Source organism: Oncorhynchus tshawytscha, linkage group LG01 (genome assembly GCF_018296145.1).
Source record: "Oncorhynchus tshawytscha isolate Ot180627B linkage group LG01, Otsh_v2.0, whole genome shotgun sequence".
Classification (NCBI taxonomy): Eukaryota; Metazoa; Chordata; class Actinopteri; order Salmoniformes; family Salmonidae; genus Oncorhynchus; species Oncorhynchus tshawytscha.
In genome coordinates this window covers 56,095,296-56,113,885 of record NC_056429.1, presented here as the reverse complement: position 1 = coordinate 56,113,885, position 18,590 = coordinate 56,095,296, and the positions used below count along the sequence as shown (strand labels likewise).

Sequence of the window (18,590 nt, the reverse complement as noted above, 5' to 3'; positions counted from 1 at the left end):
TGTAACATACAGTCGTGGCCAAAAGTTTTGAGAATGACACAAATATTAATTTTCACAAAGTCTGCTGCTTCAGTGTCTTTAGATATTTTTGTCAGATGTTACTATGGGATACTGAAGTATAATTACAAGCATTTCATAAGTGTCAAAGGATTTGATTGACAATTACATGAAGTTGATGCAAAGAGTTAATATTTGCAGTGTTGACCCTTCTTTTTCAAGACCTCTGCAATCCGCCCTGGCATGCTGTCAATTAACTTCTGGGCCACATCCTGACTGATGGCAGCCCATTCTTGCATAATCAATGCTTGTAGTTGGTCAGAATTTGTGAGTTTTTGTTTGTCCACCCACCTCTTGAGGATTGACCACAAGTTCTCAATGAGATTAAGGTCTGGGGAGTTTCCTGGCCATGGACCCAAAATATCAATGTTTTGTTCCCCGAGCCACATAGTCATCACTTTTGCCTTATGGCAAGGTGCTCCATCATGCCGGAAAAGGCATTGTTCATCACCAAACTGTTCCTGGATTGTTGGGAGCAGTTGCTCTCAGAGGATGTGTTGGTAACATTCTTTATTCATGGTTGTGATCTTAGGCAAAATTGTGAGTGAGCCCACTCCCTTGGCTGAGAAGCAACCCCACACATGAATGGTCTCAGGATGCTTTACTGTTGGCATGACACAGGACTGATGGTAGCGCTCAACTTGTCTTCTCCGGACAAGCTTTTTTCCGGATGCCCCAAACAATCGGAAAGGGGATTCGTCAGAGAAAATGACTTTACCCCATTCCTAAGAAGTCCAATCCCTGTACCTTTTTCAGAATATCAGTCTGTCCCTGATGTTTTTCCTGGAGAGATGTGGCTTCTTTGTTGCCCTTCTTGACACCAGCCCATCCTCCAAAAGTCTTCACCTCACTGTGTGTGCAGATGCACTTACACCTGCCTGCTGCCATTCCTGAGCAAGCTCTGTACTGGTGGTGCCCCGATCCCGCAGCTGAATCAACTTTAGGAGACGGTCCTGGCGCTTGCTGGACTTTCTTGGGCACCCTGAAGCCTTCTTCACAACAATTGAACCGCTCTTCTTGAAGTTCTTGATGATCCGATAAATGGTTGGTTTAGGTGCAATCTTACTGGCAGCAATATCCTTGCCTGTGAAGACCTTTTTGTGCAAAGCAATGATGGGATTCCATTCATTTGCATGGCAAAGAGGGACTTTGCAATTAATTGCAATTCATCTGATCACTCTTCATAACATTTTGGAGAATTTGCAAATTGCCATCATCTACACAGAGGCAGCAGACTGTGAAAATGAATATTTGTGTCATTCTCAAAACTTTTGGCCACGACTGTACAGGCAATCAAGAGCTGTGAAGTCAAAGAGTAAGTAACACAGCGACAGATGAAGCATCTATCTGCACCTAATTGCTTTCTAAACTAAATGTATGATAATTGTTATTGTATGCATTGTCTTAAAATATCCCTGGACTATGATTCATCTCCACTCAAAGAAGTAGAGTCAGACTCTGGAACCCAGAGGTATGCAATCCAACTCATCAATGTTCCTGAAATCCCAGTCTTCATTGTAGATTTAACATGTCCGAATCTGGCCTACTTCCAGGGTATTTTTCTGTTGTTGATCTTGGTCTGTGAAACCGACTCTAAAAATATCTACGTCTCCAGGACCAACAGAATCTAATGGAACCTGCTACAGGTGTAGGGCGGGCCAGCCCCTGAAGGGACTCTTATCAACTCTACGTAAGAGGGTTTGTCTTCTCAAGAATTCAGCAGTCTCCGTGTTGCTCTTGCCATTACCCATTTTCTTACATCTCTGTGAAGCAGTAGGTTCTGTTGTGAAAACATTCTGTAGGTCTGCTATCTGATTGGAAGTTGACCAATAGGATTACTGTTGAGTTAACTCAGAATCAGTCCATTTAAATAAATTAACTATGACCTAATCTATGGATTTCACATGACAGGGAATACAGATATGCTGGTCACAGATACAGTGGCTTGTGAAAGTATTCACCCACTTGGCATTTTTCCTATTTGGTTGCCTTACAACCTGGAATTAAACTAGATTTTGGGGGGGATTGTATCATTTGATTTACAAAACATGCCTACCACTTTGAAGATGCAAAATATTTTTTAATTGTGAAACAAACAAGAAATAACACTAAAAAACAGAAAACTTGAGCGTGCATAACTGTTCACCCCCCTCCCCCAAAGTCAATACTTTGTAGAGTCACCTTTTGCAGCAGTTACAGCTGCAAGTCTCTTGGGATATGTCTCTATAAGCTTGACACATTTAGCCACTGGGATTGTTGTCCATTCTTGAAGGCAAAACTGCTCCAGCACCTTCAAGTTGGATGGGTTCTGCTGGTGTACAGTAATCTTTAAGTCATACCACAGATTCTCAATTGGATTGTGGTCTGGGATTTGATTAGGCCATTCCAAGAAGACATTTAAATGTTTTCCCTTAAACCACCCAAGTGTTGCTTTAGCAGTATGCTTAGGGTCATTGTCCTGCTGGAAGGTGAACCTCTGTCCCAGTCTCAAATCTCTGGAAGACTGAAACAGGTTTCCCTCAAGAATTTCTCTGCTTTTAGCACCATCCATCATTACTTCAATTCTGACCAGTTTTCCAGTCCCTGCCGACGAAAAACATCCACACAGCATTATTATGCCACCACCACGCTTCACTGTGGGGATGATATTCTCGGGGTGATGAGAGGTGTTGGGTTTGCACCATACATAACGTTTTCCTTGATGGCCAAAAAGCTCAATTTTCGTCTCATCTGACCAGAGTACCTTCTTCCATATGTTTGGGGAGTCTCCCAAATGCCTTTTGGCAAACACCAAACGTGTTTTCTGATTTCTTTCTAAAAGAAATAGCTTTTTTCTGGCCACTCTTCCGTAAAGTCCAGCTCTGTGGAGAGTACGGCTTAAAGTGGTCCTATGGACAGCTATTCTCTGTTGTGGAGCTTTGCAGCTCCTTCAGGGTTATCTTTGGTCTCTTTGTTGCCTCTCTGATTAATGGACTCCTTGCCTGGTCCGTGAGTTTTGGTGGGCAGCCCTATCTTGGCAGGTTTGTTGTGGTGCCATATTCTTTCCATTTCTTAATAATGGATTTAATGGTGGTCTGTGGGATGTTAAAAGTTTCTGATATTTTTTATAACCCAACCCTGATCTGTACTTCTCCACAACGTTGTTCCTGACCTGTTTGGAGAGCTCATTGGTCTTCATGGTGCCGCTTGCTTGGTGGTGCCCCTTGCTTAATGGTGTTGCAGACTCTGGGGCCTTTCAGAACAGGTATATATAAATATATAAAGTCCACCTGTGTGCAATATAAGTGTCACATGATCTCAGTATATATATATATATATACTGAGATCACACAGGTGGACTTTATTTCAATAATTATGTGACTTCTAAGGTGTTTGGTTGCACCAGATCATATTTAGGGGTTTCATAGCAAAGGGTGTGAATACATACAGTGGGGCAAAAAAGTATTTAGTCAGCCACCAATTGTGCAAGTTCTCCCACTTAAAAAGATGAGAGAGGCCTGTAATTTTCATCATAGGTACACTTCAACTATGACGGACAAAATGAGAGAAAAAAATCCAGAAAATCACATTGTAGGATTTTAATGAATTTATTTGCAAATTATGGTGGAAAATAAGTATTTGGTCACCTACAAACAAGCAAGATTTCTGGCTCTCACAGACCTGTAACTTCTTCTTTAAGAGGCTCCTCTGTCCTCCACTCGTTACCTGTATTAATGGCACCTGTTTGAACTTGTTATCAGTATAAAAGACACCTGTCCACAACCTCAAACAGTCACACTCCAAACTCCACTATGGCCAAGACCAAAGAGCTGTCAAAGGACACCAGAAACAAAATCCTGCAGTGCCAGATTTGTCCCCCTGGTTAAGTCCAGGCCCATCTGAAGTTTGCTAGAGAGCATTTGGATGATCCAGAAGAAGATTGGAAGAATGTCATATTGTCAGATGAAACCAAAATATAACTTTTTGGTAAAAACTCAACTCGTCGTGTTTGGAGGACAAAGAATGCTGAGTTGCATCCAAAGAACACCATACCTACTGTGAAGCATGGGGGTGGAAACATCATGCTTTGTGGCTGTTTTTCTGCAAAGGGACCAGGACGACTGATCCGTGTAAAGGAAAGAATGAATGGGGCCATGTATCGTGAGATTTTGAGTGAAAACCTCCTTCCATCAGCAAGGGCATTGAATATGAAACGTGGCTGGGTCTTTCAGCATGACAATGATCCCAAACACACTGCCCGGGCAACGAAGGAGTGGCTTTGTAAGAAGCATTTCAAGGTCCTGGAGTGGCCTAGCCAGTCTCCAGATCTCAACCCCATAGAACATCTTTGGAGGGAGTTGAAAGTCTGCGTTGCCCAGCAACAGCCCCAAAACATCACTGCTCTAGAGGAGATCTGCATGGAGGAATGGACCAAAATACCAGCAACAGTGTGTGAAAACCTTGTGAAGACTTACAGAAAATGTTTGACCTCTGTCATTGCCAACAAAGGCTATATAACAAAGTATTGAGATAAACTTTTGTTATTGACCAAATACTTATTTTCCACCATAATTTGCAAATAAATTCATCAAAAATCCTACAATGTGATTTTCTGGATTTTTTCCCCCTCATTTTGTCTGTCATAGTTGAAGTGTACCTATGATGAAAATTACAGGCCTCTCTCGTCTTTTTAAGTGGGAGAACTTGGACAATTGGTGGCTGACTAAATACTTTTTTGCCCCACTGTATATACACTGCTCAAAAAAAAGGGAACACTTAAACAACACAATGTAACTCCAAGTCAATCACACTTCTGTGAAATCAAACTGTCCACTTAGGAAGCAACACTGATTGACAATACATTTCACATGCTGTTGTGCAAATGGAATAGACAACAGGTGGAAATTATAGGCAATTAGCAAGACACCCCCAATAAAGGAGGTGGTGACCACAGACCACTTCTCAGTTCCTATGCTTCCTGGCTGATGTTTTGGTCACTTTTGAATGCTGGCGGTGTTTTCACTCTAGTGGTAGCATGAGACGGAGTCTGCAACCCACACAAGTGGCTCAGGTAGTGCAGCTCATCCAGGATGGCACATCAATGCGAGCTGTGGCAAGAAGGTTTGCTGTGTCTGTCAGCGTAGTGTCCATAGCATGGAGGCGCTACCAGGAGACAGACCAGTACATCAGGAGATGTGGAGGAGGCTATAGGAGGGCAACAACCCAGCAGCAGGACCGCTACCTCCGCCTTTGTGCAAGGAGGAGCAGGAGGACCACTGCCAGAGCCCTGCAAAATTATCTCCAGCTGGCCACAAATGTGCATGTGTCTGCTCAAACAGTCAGAAACAGACTCCGTGAGGGTGGTATAAGGGCCTGACATCCACAGGTGGGGTTTGTGCTTACAGCCTAACACCGTGCAGGACGTTTGGCATTTGCCAGAGAACACCAAGATTGGCAAATTCGCCACTGGTGCCCTGTGCTCTTCACAGATGAAAGCAGGTTCACACTGAGCACATGTGACAGACGTGACAGAGTCTGGAGACTCACCAGAGGTAGCCTGACTGCCATTAGGTACCGAGATGAGATCCTCAGACCCCTTGTGAGACCATATGCTGGTGCGATTGGCCCTGGGTTCCTCCTAATGCAAGACAATGCTAGACCTCATGTGGCTGGAGTGTGTCAGCAGTTCCTGCAAGAGGAAGGCATTGATGCTATGGACTGGCCCGCCCGTTCCCCAGACCTGAATCCAATTGAGCACATCTGGGACATCATGTCTCGCTCCATCCACCAACGCCACGTTGCACCACAGACTGTCCAGGAGTTGGCGGATGCTTTGGTCCAGGTCTGGGAGGAGATCCCTCAGGAGACCATCCGTCACCTCATCAGGAGCATGCCCAGGCGTTGTAGGGAGGTCATACAGGCACGTGGCGGATGCTTTAGTTCAGGTCTGGGAGGAGATCCCTCAGGAGACCATCCGCCACCTCATCAGGAGCATGCCCAGGCATTGTAAGGAGGTCATACAGGCACGTGGAGGCCACACACACTACTGAGCCTCATTTTGACTTGTTTTAAGAACATTACATCAAAGTTGGATCAGCCTGTAGTGTGGTTTTCCACTTTAATTTTGAGTGTGACTCCAAATCCAGACCTCCATGGGTTGATAAATTTGATATCCATTGATCATTTTTGTGTGATTTTGTCAGCACATTCAACTATGTAAAGAAAAAAGTATAAGAATATTTCATTCATTCAGATCTAGGATGTGTTATTTTAGTGTTCCCTTTATTTTTTTGAGCAGTGTATATATATACTGAGATCATGTGACACTTATATTGCACACAGGTGGACTTTAACTAATTATGTGACTTCTAAGGTAATTGGTTGCACCAGATCTTATTTAGGGGCTTCATAGCAAAGGGGGTGAATACATATGCACGTACCACTTTTTCATTTTTTTCAATTTTTTGTTACAAGTAATTTTTTTCATTTCACTTCACCAATTTGGACTATTTTGTGTATGTCCATTACATGAAATCCAAATAAAAATCCATTTAAATTGCTGGTTGTAATGCAACAAATAGGAAAAACGCCAAGGTGGCTGAATATTACTATTATTTTTTTTAAGGTAGGGATGTGAATCAGAAAACCAGTCAGTATCTGGTGTGACCACCATTTGCCTCATGCAGCTCAACACAATATATTCTACTAAATGCCTCAAATGTAAATATGTTGTCTGATTTAAGCTTTGCAGCTGTTTTTGCTACTGCTGTTTAGACAATAATTCATGTTGAGCTCCATCTGTAGCCTCACCACCTCCGGTCATTTTATCTATAAATCCTACAATCCTGCTAAACTCTGCTTATCCTTCAGACCTGACAGACACACTGGGAGACATTGCAGGAGAGATGTCTGGTGAGAGTGACGACAAATCTAAGGACAACAGCGCCGCAGACCAAGTGCTGTCATTTGGGAAAAGTCTCTTCGGCTGAGTCAGACTTTGAAGCGGTTTCGCTTCCTCTCATTGTCAGTCAATCTGACAGACCTCTGGTTATAGCCTATGAAGAATATATTATTTTACCATCATAATCTATTATTATCACTATGCTACATTGTGTAATGTTAATGTTATGTATTATATTTGAAAAATAAATAAAAATGTTTATTTCAAAAGTCTGTTGAGTAGGCTAATGTTGGATGAAATAGTTAGTGGGGATTACGCAACCAAAACCTAGCTATTGATATACAAAATACGCAGAATTTACCTCAATGTAAAAATCTTTGCATACCCCATGGGGAATCATGGTTTCTGGTTTGAATCAATGAATACAATTATATAAAAACAATTGAGCATTTTAAAGTTTAATTCTGTATCAACAAAGGCAGTACAAATTCTCTTACATAGAATCCCAAAGCAGTCAATCAAGGCCGTTCTCACATATTCCCTCCCATCTCCCCTTCCAGTAGCCTTCAGCACAGAAACCATTCAGATATGGGTCAAATTCTGAGGCAAGACAAAGCGTTCAGGTTTAGAACAAAGGCAAAGACACCGAAACGGTGAACAGAACAATCTTCTGGAATTCAGCGTTTTAGTGTTGTGCCAACCTACTTACAAACATATAATAAGTCTGTATTTGTAACAAATGTATTTTATGATATCATCTTGAATAGTGTAGAAGCACATGTTGTGCGCTGCTTTATAAGCACACTGAAGTCTTAGTGGGAGACTTTAAATAGAAAGAACATTCTGGTGTAGGTAAGAAAACTTTCTCCATTTAGGTAAACATTTGCTCCATTTCACCACAGGAGAAACCGGTGCAATTAAGGCTTTAAGTGTGTTTCTGATATGCTCTACATTCTATTATATTGACTAACTTACTCAAATCTCTCTGTAGATCCATAACAAATGCTGAAAAAGCACAACACTGATTCATAAAAGCAGTATCCCGTGAAAGCTGTAGACCAGAATTTTTGGTGTTTACTGGCATAAGAATATAGTAACAGGAATAAATGGGTTGGAGTCCATAGAATGACTGAGAAAATAAATGAGGTTTCTACAGTAACGGGGAAAAAAAATGACCATAGACACAGTAGCGTCATAGAACAGCCCTACTGGATTTAAGGCAAGCTAGAACATGGGTTCTCTTGAAGACATGAGAACGCAAAAGAATGTGCATATTGCTTGGCTGGTTTTACATATACAACGAGTAAAGCTAATGGTCATGTGTAAAATGTAAACACTTGATATGTTGTGTGATTGTTGTGGGGGTGGGGCCTGGGTCTGCTCGGGTGGACGGACAGACAGACGGAGGCGGGCGGGGTGGTGAGGAGCCGCCTATGTGAAGGTAACACCAGCCTCGTTGTACACCTTGAAGACCTTCTCGATGGCGTTGACGTACGCTGCCGTCCTCAGGTCAAGGCCCAGGTTGTACTTGTTAGCGGTGCGCATGATTTGCTAAAAAGGGGAGAGAAAACAAAGAATATAAACTCAATCAAGATATTCATCTTCGTGTCCCTTCAAGTAATCATTATTTTCCCATCCTCCATTTCTTACCTACAGCAATACACCACTATTATTCCATTATCAATGCAGTGATCCATTTCCACAGGATAATAAAGCATCTCTATGTGTACTTTTAAAGAAATAACCCCCAGGGAGCAATAAGCAAGTAACAAACCAGCAGACTCTCATGCAGTATGTCTGCACAGAGTACGACATTTCCTGGGAGATGGTATAGGCAACCCCATATGATGCAGGGGGATGTCATTCCACAAAGGCTGGATCCTCAGTCAGATGTGCCATTAAAGGGAGCAGGGTAACGGTCTGAATCTTCATCCTATCTCTGCTCTCTCTGGCATCAGTGCTGGGCCTTAGCAATGATGAGAGACTAACAAAGCCCTGGCTGCTCCAGTTACCACTACTCGCACGCACAGCAAACCGGTGAGAGAGGATGTGGGTGTGGATGTGGGTGGGTGTGTGTGTGTACCATGTTCGAGAGCGATTTATTTTATGAGCTTGAATGAGACCAAAAAAATGGTGGCAAGATAGCAATGAAAAGGCAATATGAGCTTAGTGCTGTTTGGGTAATGAGATGTGTAAAATAGAAATGGAGCTTGTCACTGGACCATTGAAGCATGACTTCAACTTTCAAGACCTCATTTCCCCGAACAGGAGTAATGGGATGCCTCAGGACCTTGTGTTGGATTAACACAGCATTTCCTTTGAATAAAACCCCGGTCGCTGGACCTGTGAGGAACCATTTAGCCCAGATAATCATGTTTAAGCAATCAGCCTCTTACCCTGGCAGACCTCTCCATGGTGTAGGCCAGTCCTGAGTGCACAATGTCCTTCTCTGAAGCTCCCTGGAACCAAACAGAGAAAAATACATTGAAAATAGGGCTCAGAGCTCACATTTAGCCCACTAAACTAAACCCTTACTCATCTCTGGAGAAATGCAGCTTAACTGTGATATACAGAGTTCCAAACTGCATCTGGAAGCAACGTCAGCACAATAGCTGTTTGTCAGGAGATTCATGAAATGGTTTTCCATGGCCAAGTAGCCGCACACAAGCCAAAGGGCACTATGCGCAATGCCAAGTGTCGGCTGGAGTGATGTAGAGCTCACCGTCATGATTCTAGAATGAGATGTTTGACCAGCAGGTGTCCATATACTCTTGGTCATGTAGTGCTACATTTTGGCCATGTAGAGTGTTGCAACCAAGGACAGAATTTTTTACACTCTACGCACTTCAGCAGCCCTGTTCTGTGAGCTTGTGTGGCTTACCACTTTGCGGTTGAGTCGGTTGCTCCTAGACGTTTCCACTTCTCAATAACAGCACTTACAGTTGACCGGGGCAGCTCTATCAGGGCAGAATTTTGACCAACTGACTTGTTGGAAAGGTGCCACGTTGAAAGTCACAGAGCTCTCCAGTAAGTCCATTCTACAGCCAATGTTTGTCTATGGAGATGGTTGTGTGCTCAACTTTATACACCTGCCGTCAACGAGTGTGACCGAAATAACCAAATCCACCAATTTGAACGGGTGTCCACATACTTTTGTATATATAGTGTATAACATATCTTAATAAAATATTGTTTGATTGAAGGGAGAGTAATCCACGATCATAGAAAGGCCAGCGTGAGGAGGGTTGTACTCACAGCGATCCTGGCCTGGAACTCAGAGGTAGGGACCACAGGGATGGCTCCTCCGTGCTTCCCAAACTTCCTCTCCAGACTCTCCTGGACGGACACTGAGGGAGACCACAGACAGTTCATATGTATATGACTAGATGATGTATATTATGTTGTAGTGAATATGGATACGAATCTGACTAAATCCTCATTGAACCATCATGAAGGATTCAGCTCATAAATCTTCAATTTTAGGTCATTTTATAGTTAGTTCACCTGCATTAATAATCTGGTATAAATGTTCTCTTTCTACAAAAACGTTATGGGTTTGGCAATTCACAGCCATATCTATTCTGAGCTCTTTTCCACATCTCCAACACTGCCCAGTCTTGCCACTCTCGTGAGACTAGGGAATGGCTTCAGCTTCTGAAATATTCAGAAACCATCCCACTCAGCTACTAGCTTAACCCCAGCTCAGTCCTCCACTGCAATGTACTGAAAACCGAATCTACATACATGTTCTGAGGGGCTTTTGTGTGAAAATGCATGTGCACAATATCAGACTGCCTCATTGATGCTGCAGATAGACCGGGAAGAGAGAAAGAGGGTGAGTGTTAGACGTGGCCTGCAGACAGTCAGCATCCACCTCTTCCTGGAACCCCTACATAAAGTGACTGACAATAATGTTCTCGCTCACCAGGCACGGAGGAGGGGCTGTACTGTGTGTGCTGTACTCTGTGTGCTGTGCGTGTGTGTGTGTGTGTCTGCATGCCTACTCTGCAGTCCAATACATTTTTTATGTGCAACATGAGTCACAGCTGTAAAAAAACAACATTGTGTTTAATCAGCCCCGGGTTTGACATTTCTAATAGTTCTCATTCCCATTCTAACAAACACTTTAGTATAATACAAGATCAACAACATCCATCTTTGTGACATAACAGAGAGCAGGCTGAACTTAGTAGGAGCGAGTGCTTCGCTACAGGTAGTGAAATGTCAGACTTACTGAGCAGGTGGTAGTTGGAGTCCCTCTCGTACTTGAAGGTCAGTCTACCGTAGCTGACATGGTTCAGGTTCTTCAGCCACTCAAAGTAGGAGACAGTCACTCCACCAGCATTCAGGTACATGTCCTAAATAAACAAGAGAGAGGGCGAATCAAGAGCTGTGAAGTCACAGAGACAGATGAAGCAACTATCCGCACTATATTGATTTCTAAATCAAATGTATGATAATTGTTATTGTATGCATTGTCTTAAAATATCCCTGGACTATGATTAATCTCCACTCAAAGAAGTAGAGTCAGACTCTGGAACCCAGAGGTATGCAATCCAACTCATCAATGCTCCTGAAATCCCAGTCTTCATTGTAGATTTTACAAGTCAGAATCTGGCCTACTTCCAGGCTATTTTTCTGTTGTTGATCTTGGTCTGTGAAACCGACTCTAAAAATATCTACGTCCCCAGGACCAACATAATCTAATGGAACCTGCTACAGGTGTAGGGCGGGCCAGCCCCTGAAGGGACTCTTATCAACTCTACGTAAGAGGGTTTGTCTTCTCTAGAATTCAGCAGTCTCCGTGTTGCTCTTGCCATTCCCCATTTTCTCACATCTCTGTGAAGCAGTAGGTTCTGTTGTGAAAACATCCTGTAGGTCTGCTATCTGATTGGAAGTTGACCAATAGGATTACTGTTGAGTTAACAACTCAGATTTAAATATAAACATATTCAAAGGGTTATAAAAAGGGTTTTAGCTTCATTGTGTCTCTCTTTGTTCCTGACCAGCGCTGGTGAGATACACTCGCCCTCTTTCTCTCGCCACCCCAGGGCTCCCTGGGGCGTGGCTTTTCAGGCTATGACATCTCTCTCTCTCTCAGTCTCCCTCTCCCATGAGCTAAGGCACAAGCAATGGATTCTTTGTCTTGTTCTCTCCCTCTCATGCCTTGAATAATGCTTTGAAATATTAGTAATGCCTTGTAACTTAAAGGGATATGTCGGGATTTTGGCAATGAGGCCCTGTATCTACACTACCGTTCAAAGGTTTGGGGTCACTTATAAATGTCCTTGTTTTTGAAAGAAAAGCACATGTTTTGTCCATTTAAATAACATCGAATTGATCAGAAACACAGTGCAGACATTGTTAATGTTGTAAATGACTATTGTAGCTGGAAACGGCTGATCTTGTATGGAATATCTACATAGGCATACAGAGGCCCATTATCAGCCACCATCACTCCTGCGTTCCAATGGCACGTTGTGTTAGATAATCCAAGTTTATCATTTTAAGAACGCTAATTGATCATCAGAAACCCCTTTTGCAATTATGTTACCCAGTTTTCAGCTGTGCTATCTACTAGCATGCTAGCAGATACCCATAGACTTCCAGTCACTGCGCTGACGCTAGTTAGCAATTGCGTTAGAGCTAGTTAGCAACTCCCTTCAAACTGCTAGCACATGGTATCCACGAGTTCATCTGACCCTGGGGAAGTAGATAAAGGGCCTCAATGACAAAATCCCAAAGTATCCCTTTAAGCCTTGTATGTGAATTCGTTCATTTTACAATGTAATTAAATCAATTAGCCTTTAGAATTCCATTCCCAGACCTTTCTAATACTTTAACTCAACTACAGTCTCTTGCACATTGCTAAATCATCTTTATGGAGTCAGATAATTCATTTAATAGAATTTGTTAGCATACACGCTACAGTCTTATTACGGGTTGCATGTGAGGTATAAATAATATACAAACATGATAAATATTTCCCCACTACACAAGTGGATAAATGGATAATTAATTCATATGCAGTCTGAAATATGAATGCAGCCTCTTACCGGAATCACCATGATATTCCTCTCCAGGAAGATCTTGTCAGCGTCCGGAGTGGTGGGGCCGTTGGCTCCCTCAGCAATGATCTGGAACAAACACAGAGGATTTAAATACAATCAACATACAGAATACAGCTCTCCACAAATGTGTTTTTACTGTTAGTGATGATTGTGTACGTTTTACATAACTTCCATAAACATGACTAAACACCCCCCAATTAGCCTGCTCGGGTCAAACGGACTGGAACAAACACATTGATGTGGAATCGTTGCACATCGCCCAATGCTGGTCTGACCTTGGCTTTGATTTTGTGCGCATTGTTCCTGGTCAGCTGCTTCTCGCTGGCGGCGGGGATCAGGATGTCACAGTCGGCCTCCAGGATGCTGCCTTCGTACGGTGTAGAGTTGGGGAAGCCCACGATGGTGCCGTGTTGCTGGTGAGAAGGAGGAGAGACGAGAGAGAAGGAGACACAGAGAGATAAAGGAGACAGTACCACTTGTCATCCGTCACAGATGGCTGTATGGCTGTGGGGGACTTTCAGAGTGTAGGGACACTGTACGTCCTCTAGGTGGTAGCCTTAGACAGTACGCTCCACTGTGCTCCCCACAAGGACAGGGAACAGCCAGAGGTCGGGCGACCTGCAGGCTATTGACCGTAGCTAGGAGTTGTGTACTGACCAGCTTGTAGTCCTCCAGCTCCTTGGGGTCGATGCCATTGGGGTTCCAGATGCTTCCATCCATCTCTCCAACACCGACACACTTGGCACCGAAACGGTGCAGGTAACGCATGGAGTGCATGCCCACGTTACCGAAACCCTGGGAGAAGAGGAAGAAGAATGACACGCTTCAGAGTAAAATAGAGAAAATGGGCCAAAAAGGTTCCAACCTGGGTGCCCTGTGGTAGATAATTCACGCGTTGCTAAGCCTGTTCCGCTTGTTTGCACCAAATGTCCATTTACGTTTATGTTCTTGTTCACGAGACACATGCTCGGTTGGCACAGTAAACATGTCATGTAGCGTCTTCTGGTCCAATGAGTTTATTGTTCGCTAACGCTAATGGAGGACACAGTAATCAGTAGAGATTATAATTAGCAGTAGCAATGTGTTCTACTGTAGGAGGGAGGACAGTCCTCTACACATCCAAATGGAACACCTTGCTAACGAGCCATTATCCCGTCTGTTCGTGATTATACCGACCTCGTGGGTTCCATCCAATAGTAGCCTCGAATGTTGCTACCTCTAACCAAAACGAAAATACATGTTGTGCTTGATCTGATGACAACCAAGCAGAGTGGATATTCCAATACCTTTTAACATCCGGAACATATTCATACATCACTCAGATATCAATTATTTATGCCATGAGGAAAGTAGGCAGCTCCACTACAGCAGCGGCCAATAGAAAGACACAAGTCAGCAACCTAGATTACTGACGGCACTCCCTCCCCCCAGTCTTTCCAGGCGAGCAGAAACATGCTCGTTAGGTATGGATTTTAAGGGATAAGTATGTGTTAGATTACAGACACATTTTTTTTTTTAAAGCATCTGGATCGAATTAAATCTTGCCTCCAAGATGTTTTCCTAATGACATTTCCCATAATTACATTAGAAGGCTGCAGAACAGAGGAATTGATTCTCTGGCCAATTTTGCACTGAATCACGTACAGCTGATATCTTGTCAACATGAGGGGGGGATTCTATATGTGGAACATAAAGGCTTAATGCTTGGTCTCAGTGCCAAAAGGTACAGTCATTCTGTAGACATATAAGCAGTGCTGAAGTAGATGCATACCTCGCATTAAACAGCGCTGCCATAACAGAAGACACTGTTAGGTGCAGAGCCAAACCTCTTATTGCTTTGAAACCTGATGAAAGACGCTTAATGAAATGCCATTCCTAATCAATAAGTGCCGTGTCTGTGTACCTGGATGACAAAGGTCTTGTCGGTGAAGCCGGGGCTCAGGCCCAACTGGGTCATGTAGGCCGTCTCGTTGATGAAGTTCTCGATGCCGTGGAATACTCCACGCCCGGTGGCTGAGATCCTGCCGTGTATGCCCCCCTGGCTGATGGGCTTACCAGTCACACAGGCATGGGCGTTGATGTCCTGGACACAGAGGAGAGGAGCGTGTGATTGGTTAGCGGTGGAATTAGCAACTTCACCACAGAAAACAAATTCCTCAGTCGGCCATTTTATTATACATATTTTGTAAACCTTGTATTAGGTACTCTGGACAGTGTAGACAACATATGTTGGGATCTACTGAAGACAAATCTTTCAAGGGGAAAAGATAAGGATCTAGCGAGACTCCACTAAAGAAATATTTGACTCAGAAACAAATCTAATTAGAAATCTGCAGTGGATGACTATGCCCAAAAAAACAAGTCACAATGTGCCCTCTTCTCGGGTTTTCTTCAAGAAGTTAAATCCTCTTCGTGTTTCATTTCCTTGCCACGATACTAACAAATATCACAATACTGGTATCGTCCACAGCACTGTCCTGTCCTCAAACTGTGATAAGCCTAATCCTAGACAGCACAAGAGCACACGTCTCTTCATAGTGCTGTTTTTAGACTGAGACCAACTTCTATGACTACGCTATAGGGTAGAAGTTGTAGTGTACAGTTTAATTGCTTTACCTTTTGGAGTGCTCCCTGACCTCTTCCCTGACAATCAACAAAACATATATGAGCATGCAATACAGCAAGAGACTGGTTGAGCTTCGTCTTTCGAAACGCTGTCATTAGAACTGGAACAGTAGCCTTATGACAAGAAAAATACTAGTAGAAGTGTCAGTATATGGAAAGTCAAAGCACTTCCTCTACCGCCAGGGCGATTGGAAATGGATCTCAGAATACTGTCTGGAGCCAAGGAGTGGGGGTTACGAGGCCAGCAGAACTTCCTGGAAAAACGCTAATCAACAAAAGCAAACAAACAGTGACATAGTAGAGATGTTTACTCAGCAAAGACAATAGGGATGGCTAGTGTGCAAACAGAATAATCGTACACAGATAAGCAACCGTACACAGATAAGCTCAGCTTTGTGGTCTGCGGTTGTGTAACAATCGCTTCGTTATCAGGGTGATAAGACATGAACAGATTAATGGTGACAAAATATGCAAAGCAGAGGAACACCTGAGAAAGTTACGTATATACTAGCCTAAATAAAGCAAACACTTGAGAAAGTGAGGGATACAAAGTATATTGAATGCAGGTTATTCCACATAAGTGTGGTTCTTGAGTTAATTAGGCAGTTAACGTCCCATCATGCTTAGGGTCATGTATAAAAAAGATCTCAGTGACTTTGAAAGGGGGTCTCAAAAGGAGCATAGGTGGTTTAATGTCTCTCAATCCAATTGAACACTGATGGAAGATTCTGGAGCGGCGCCCGAGATGGCGTTTTCCACCACCATCAACAAAACACCAAATTATGGAATTTCTTGTGGAAGAATGGTGTTGCATCCCTTCCAGGCAGAATCTAAGCCAAGGCGCATTGAAGCTGTTCTGACGGCTCACGGTGGACCAACACTCCAATAAGACACTTTTGTGTTGCCATTTTTCTGTATTTTGGCAGTTACCTGTATACGCATTTCATTTTCCTTCATTTCAGTGGTTTACAGGAATTGTTAAAAGCCATTTAACTTAGTTGATAGGAAGTTCTGGGGAAAACTCAATGTCTATTGTTGGAGAGGGCAGTGAGTTTATACAGGGAACACGTACATGGTAGCCCATGGTGTTGGCATAGGTGTCAGCGATCCATGACATCTCCCGCTCTCCAGTGCTCATGTCAGGGGCAGGGACATCAATGCCAGGTCCTGACAGGAGAAAGACAAAATAATGTCATTTTAAAGTAAATTTATAGGATAACTAAAATGGCTTCAGTAAAGGAGAAACAACCGATACACCAACAAACTCTTACTGAAACATGCAGACCCATCTAAATATATTGCTGTGAAACAATAGAGGCACTCATGGCCCACTTTGAAGCTATGGCAGTGTACGGAAGACACAGTGCCAGAGGGTATGGTTGTCATGCAGGGTTACACACCCCTTAAGCACACACACTACCGTTCAAAAGTTTGGGGTCACTTAGAAATGTCCTCGTTTTTGTCCATTAAAACATTGAATTGATCAGAAATACAGTGTAGACATTGTTAATGTTGTAACTTACTATTGTAGCTGGAAACGGAAGATTTTGAATGGAATATCTACATAGGCATACAGAGGCCCATTATCAGCAACCATCACTCCTGTGTTCCAATGGCACGTTGTGTTAGCTTATCCAAGTTCATCATTTTAAAAGGCTAATTGATCAGTAGAAAACCCTTTTGCAATTATGTTAGCACAGCTGAAAACTGTTCTGATTCAAGAAGCAATAAAACCGGCCTTTAGACCAATTGAGTGTCTGGAGCGTCAGCATTTGTGGGTTCGATTACAGGCTCAAAATGGCCAGAAACAAAGGACTTTCTTCTGAAACTCATCAGTCTATTCTAAAACATGTAGCTATACAAACAGTCCCCTCCTCCCTCTATGGGAGAATGTTGGGGAATGCCTTTTAATAACAGGCTCCTCTGGACTGGTCTGATACCTTGCTGATTAGTGACCATGTGGACTACATTTACAGCTTTGGATAACAAATAGCAACAAAGAGAGCAATTCTTGCCTTTTGAAACAATGTGGACTTGTCATGCTAGAAGCCCCTAATAGGTCACAGGCACTTCAAGCATTGAATACATAACCCTAAAATAACTCTTAAACAAGCGGACATCCTCGGGAGTGATAGGGAATTGTTACAAGGAAATGTGACGTTAATGTGAACTCCTTCTCTAATTGCGATGTCAAAACCCCAAAAAAATATTTTGTGGATTATTGCGTTTTAGATCGTTTCTGGTGTACCGTTTTCCCTGTATTCCCATCCTGAGAGGTTTCCCCTTGTGATTCCTGGAAGGTCAAGCTGCCTTCATGCCTTGTCAAGCCTTTTGTTTAACCCCTCTCGCATCGTGGCCATTTGTGTGTACTGCACTGTGGTCTCATGAAACCCTGCCTCTGACAGTATGGGCCAGGGGGAAGGCAGACCCATTCCAGTGGACCATGTGTTCATGCGGCCATAGACATTACCGCCAGATATCTTTCACCAGCAGCCTTCAATGTTCCCCTGGACACAGACACTACTCACCAATAAAACCCTTCTTGGCCAGCTCAATGGTGAATCTTCTGGTGATTTTCTCCAGTTCATTGTCCTGCACACAGTGTATAACAGTATGATAAAAGGGCATTGCATATTTCACTGGTAGTAAAGTCAGACAAAAGAAGTAAAGGCACTACTATCACAGAACAAAAACTTCCTACTCAAATATTAAGAAGCAACATCGTCTTCAGGTAAGTTAATACGACTAAATTAAAAGCTGGATTACTTGAATTTATTTAAAAGAACACCAAAAGTGACACTCATCCACCTGGCTCAAGGACAGAAAGTCCTTGAGTATCAATGACTAAAATGCTTCAGCTTTCAGAGCCAGCAGCCTAGCAGATAAGAGGGGGGTGGGTGTCCCAGTCATGATGTCTACCAGCTGATGGCTCAGCAGTTCTCCCCCAGAGCAGAGCT

The 18,590-nt window shown here is 43.1% G+C and overlaps 1 protein-coding gene across 1 annotated transcript in view; it reads right to left on the bottom strand.

Moving 5' to 3' along the window:
* Positions 1–7,379: 7,379 nt before the first annotated feature.
* Positions 7,380–18,590, bottom strand: part of LOC112253673 (glutamate dehydrogenase, mitochondrial) — a 22,132-nt gene continuing 10,921 nt past the window's right edge. Inside the window, exons 4-13 of the mRNA XM_042323328.1 lie at positions 18,162–18,225; positions 16,706–16,800; positions 14,912–15,091; positions 13,666–13,803; positions 13,284–13,421; positions 12,994–13,074; positions 11,172–11,295; positions 10,193–10,284; positions 9,334–9,396; positions 7,380–8,488 (exon numbers count right to left, since the gene is read on the bottom strand). Of these exons, the coding sequence (XP_042179262.1) occupies positions 8,369–8,488; positions 9,334–9,396; positions 10,193–10,284; positions 11,172–11,295; positions 12,994–13,074; positions 13,284–13,421; positions 13,666–13,803; positions 14,912–15,091; positions 16,706–16,800; positions 18,162–18,225 (1,095 nt within the window). The 3' untranslated portion in view covers positions 7,380–8,368. The remainder of the gene's footprint in view (positions 8,489–9,333; positions 9,397–10,192; positions 10,285–11,171; positions 11,296–12,993; positions 13,075–13,283; positions 13,422–13,665; positions 13,804–14,911; positions 15,092–16,705; positions 16,801–18,161; positions 18,226–18,590) is intronic.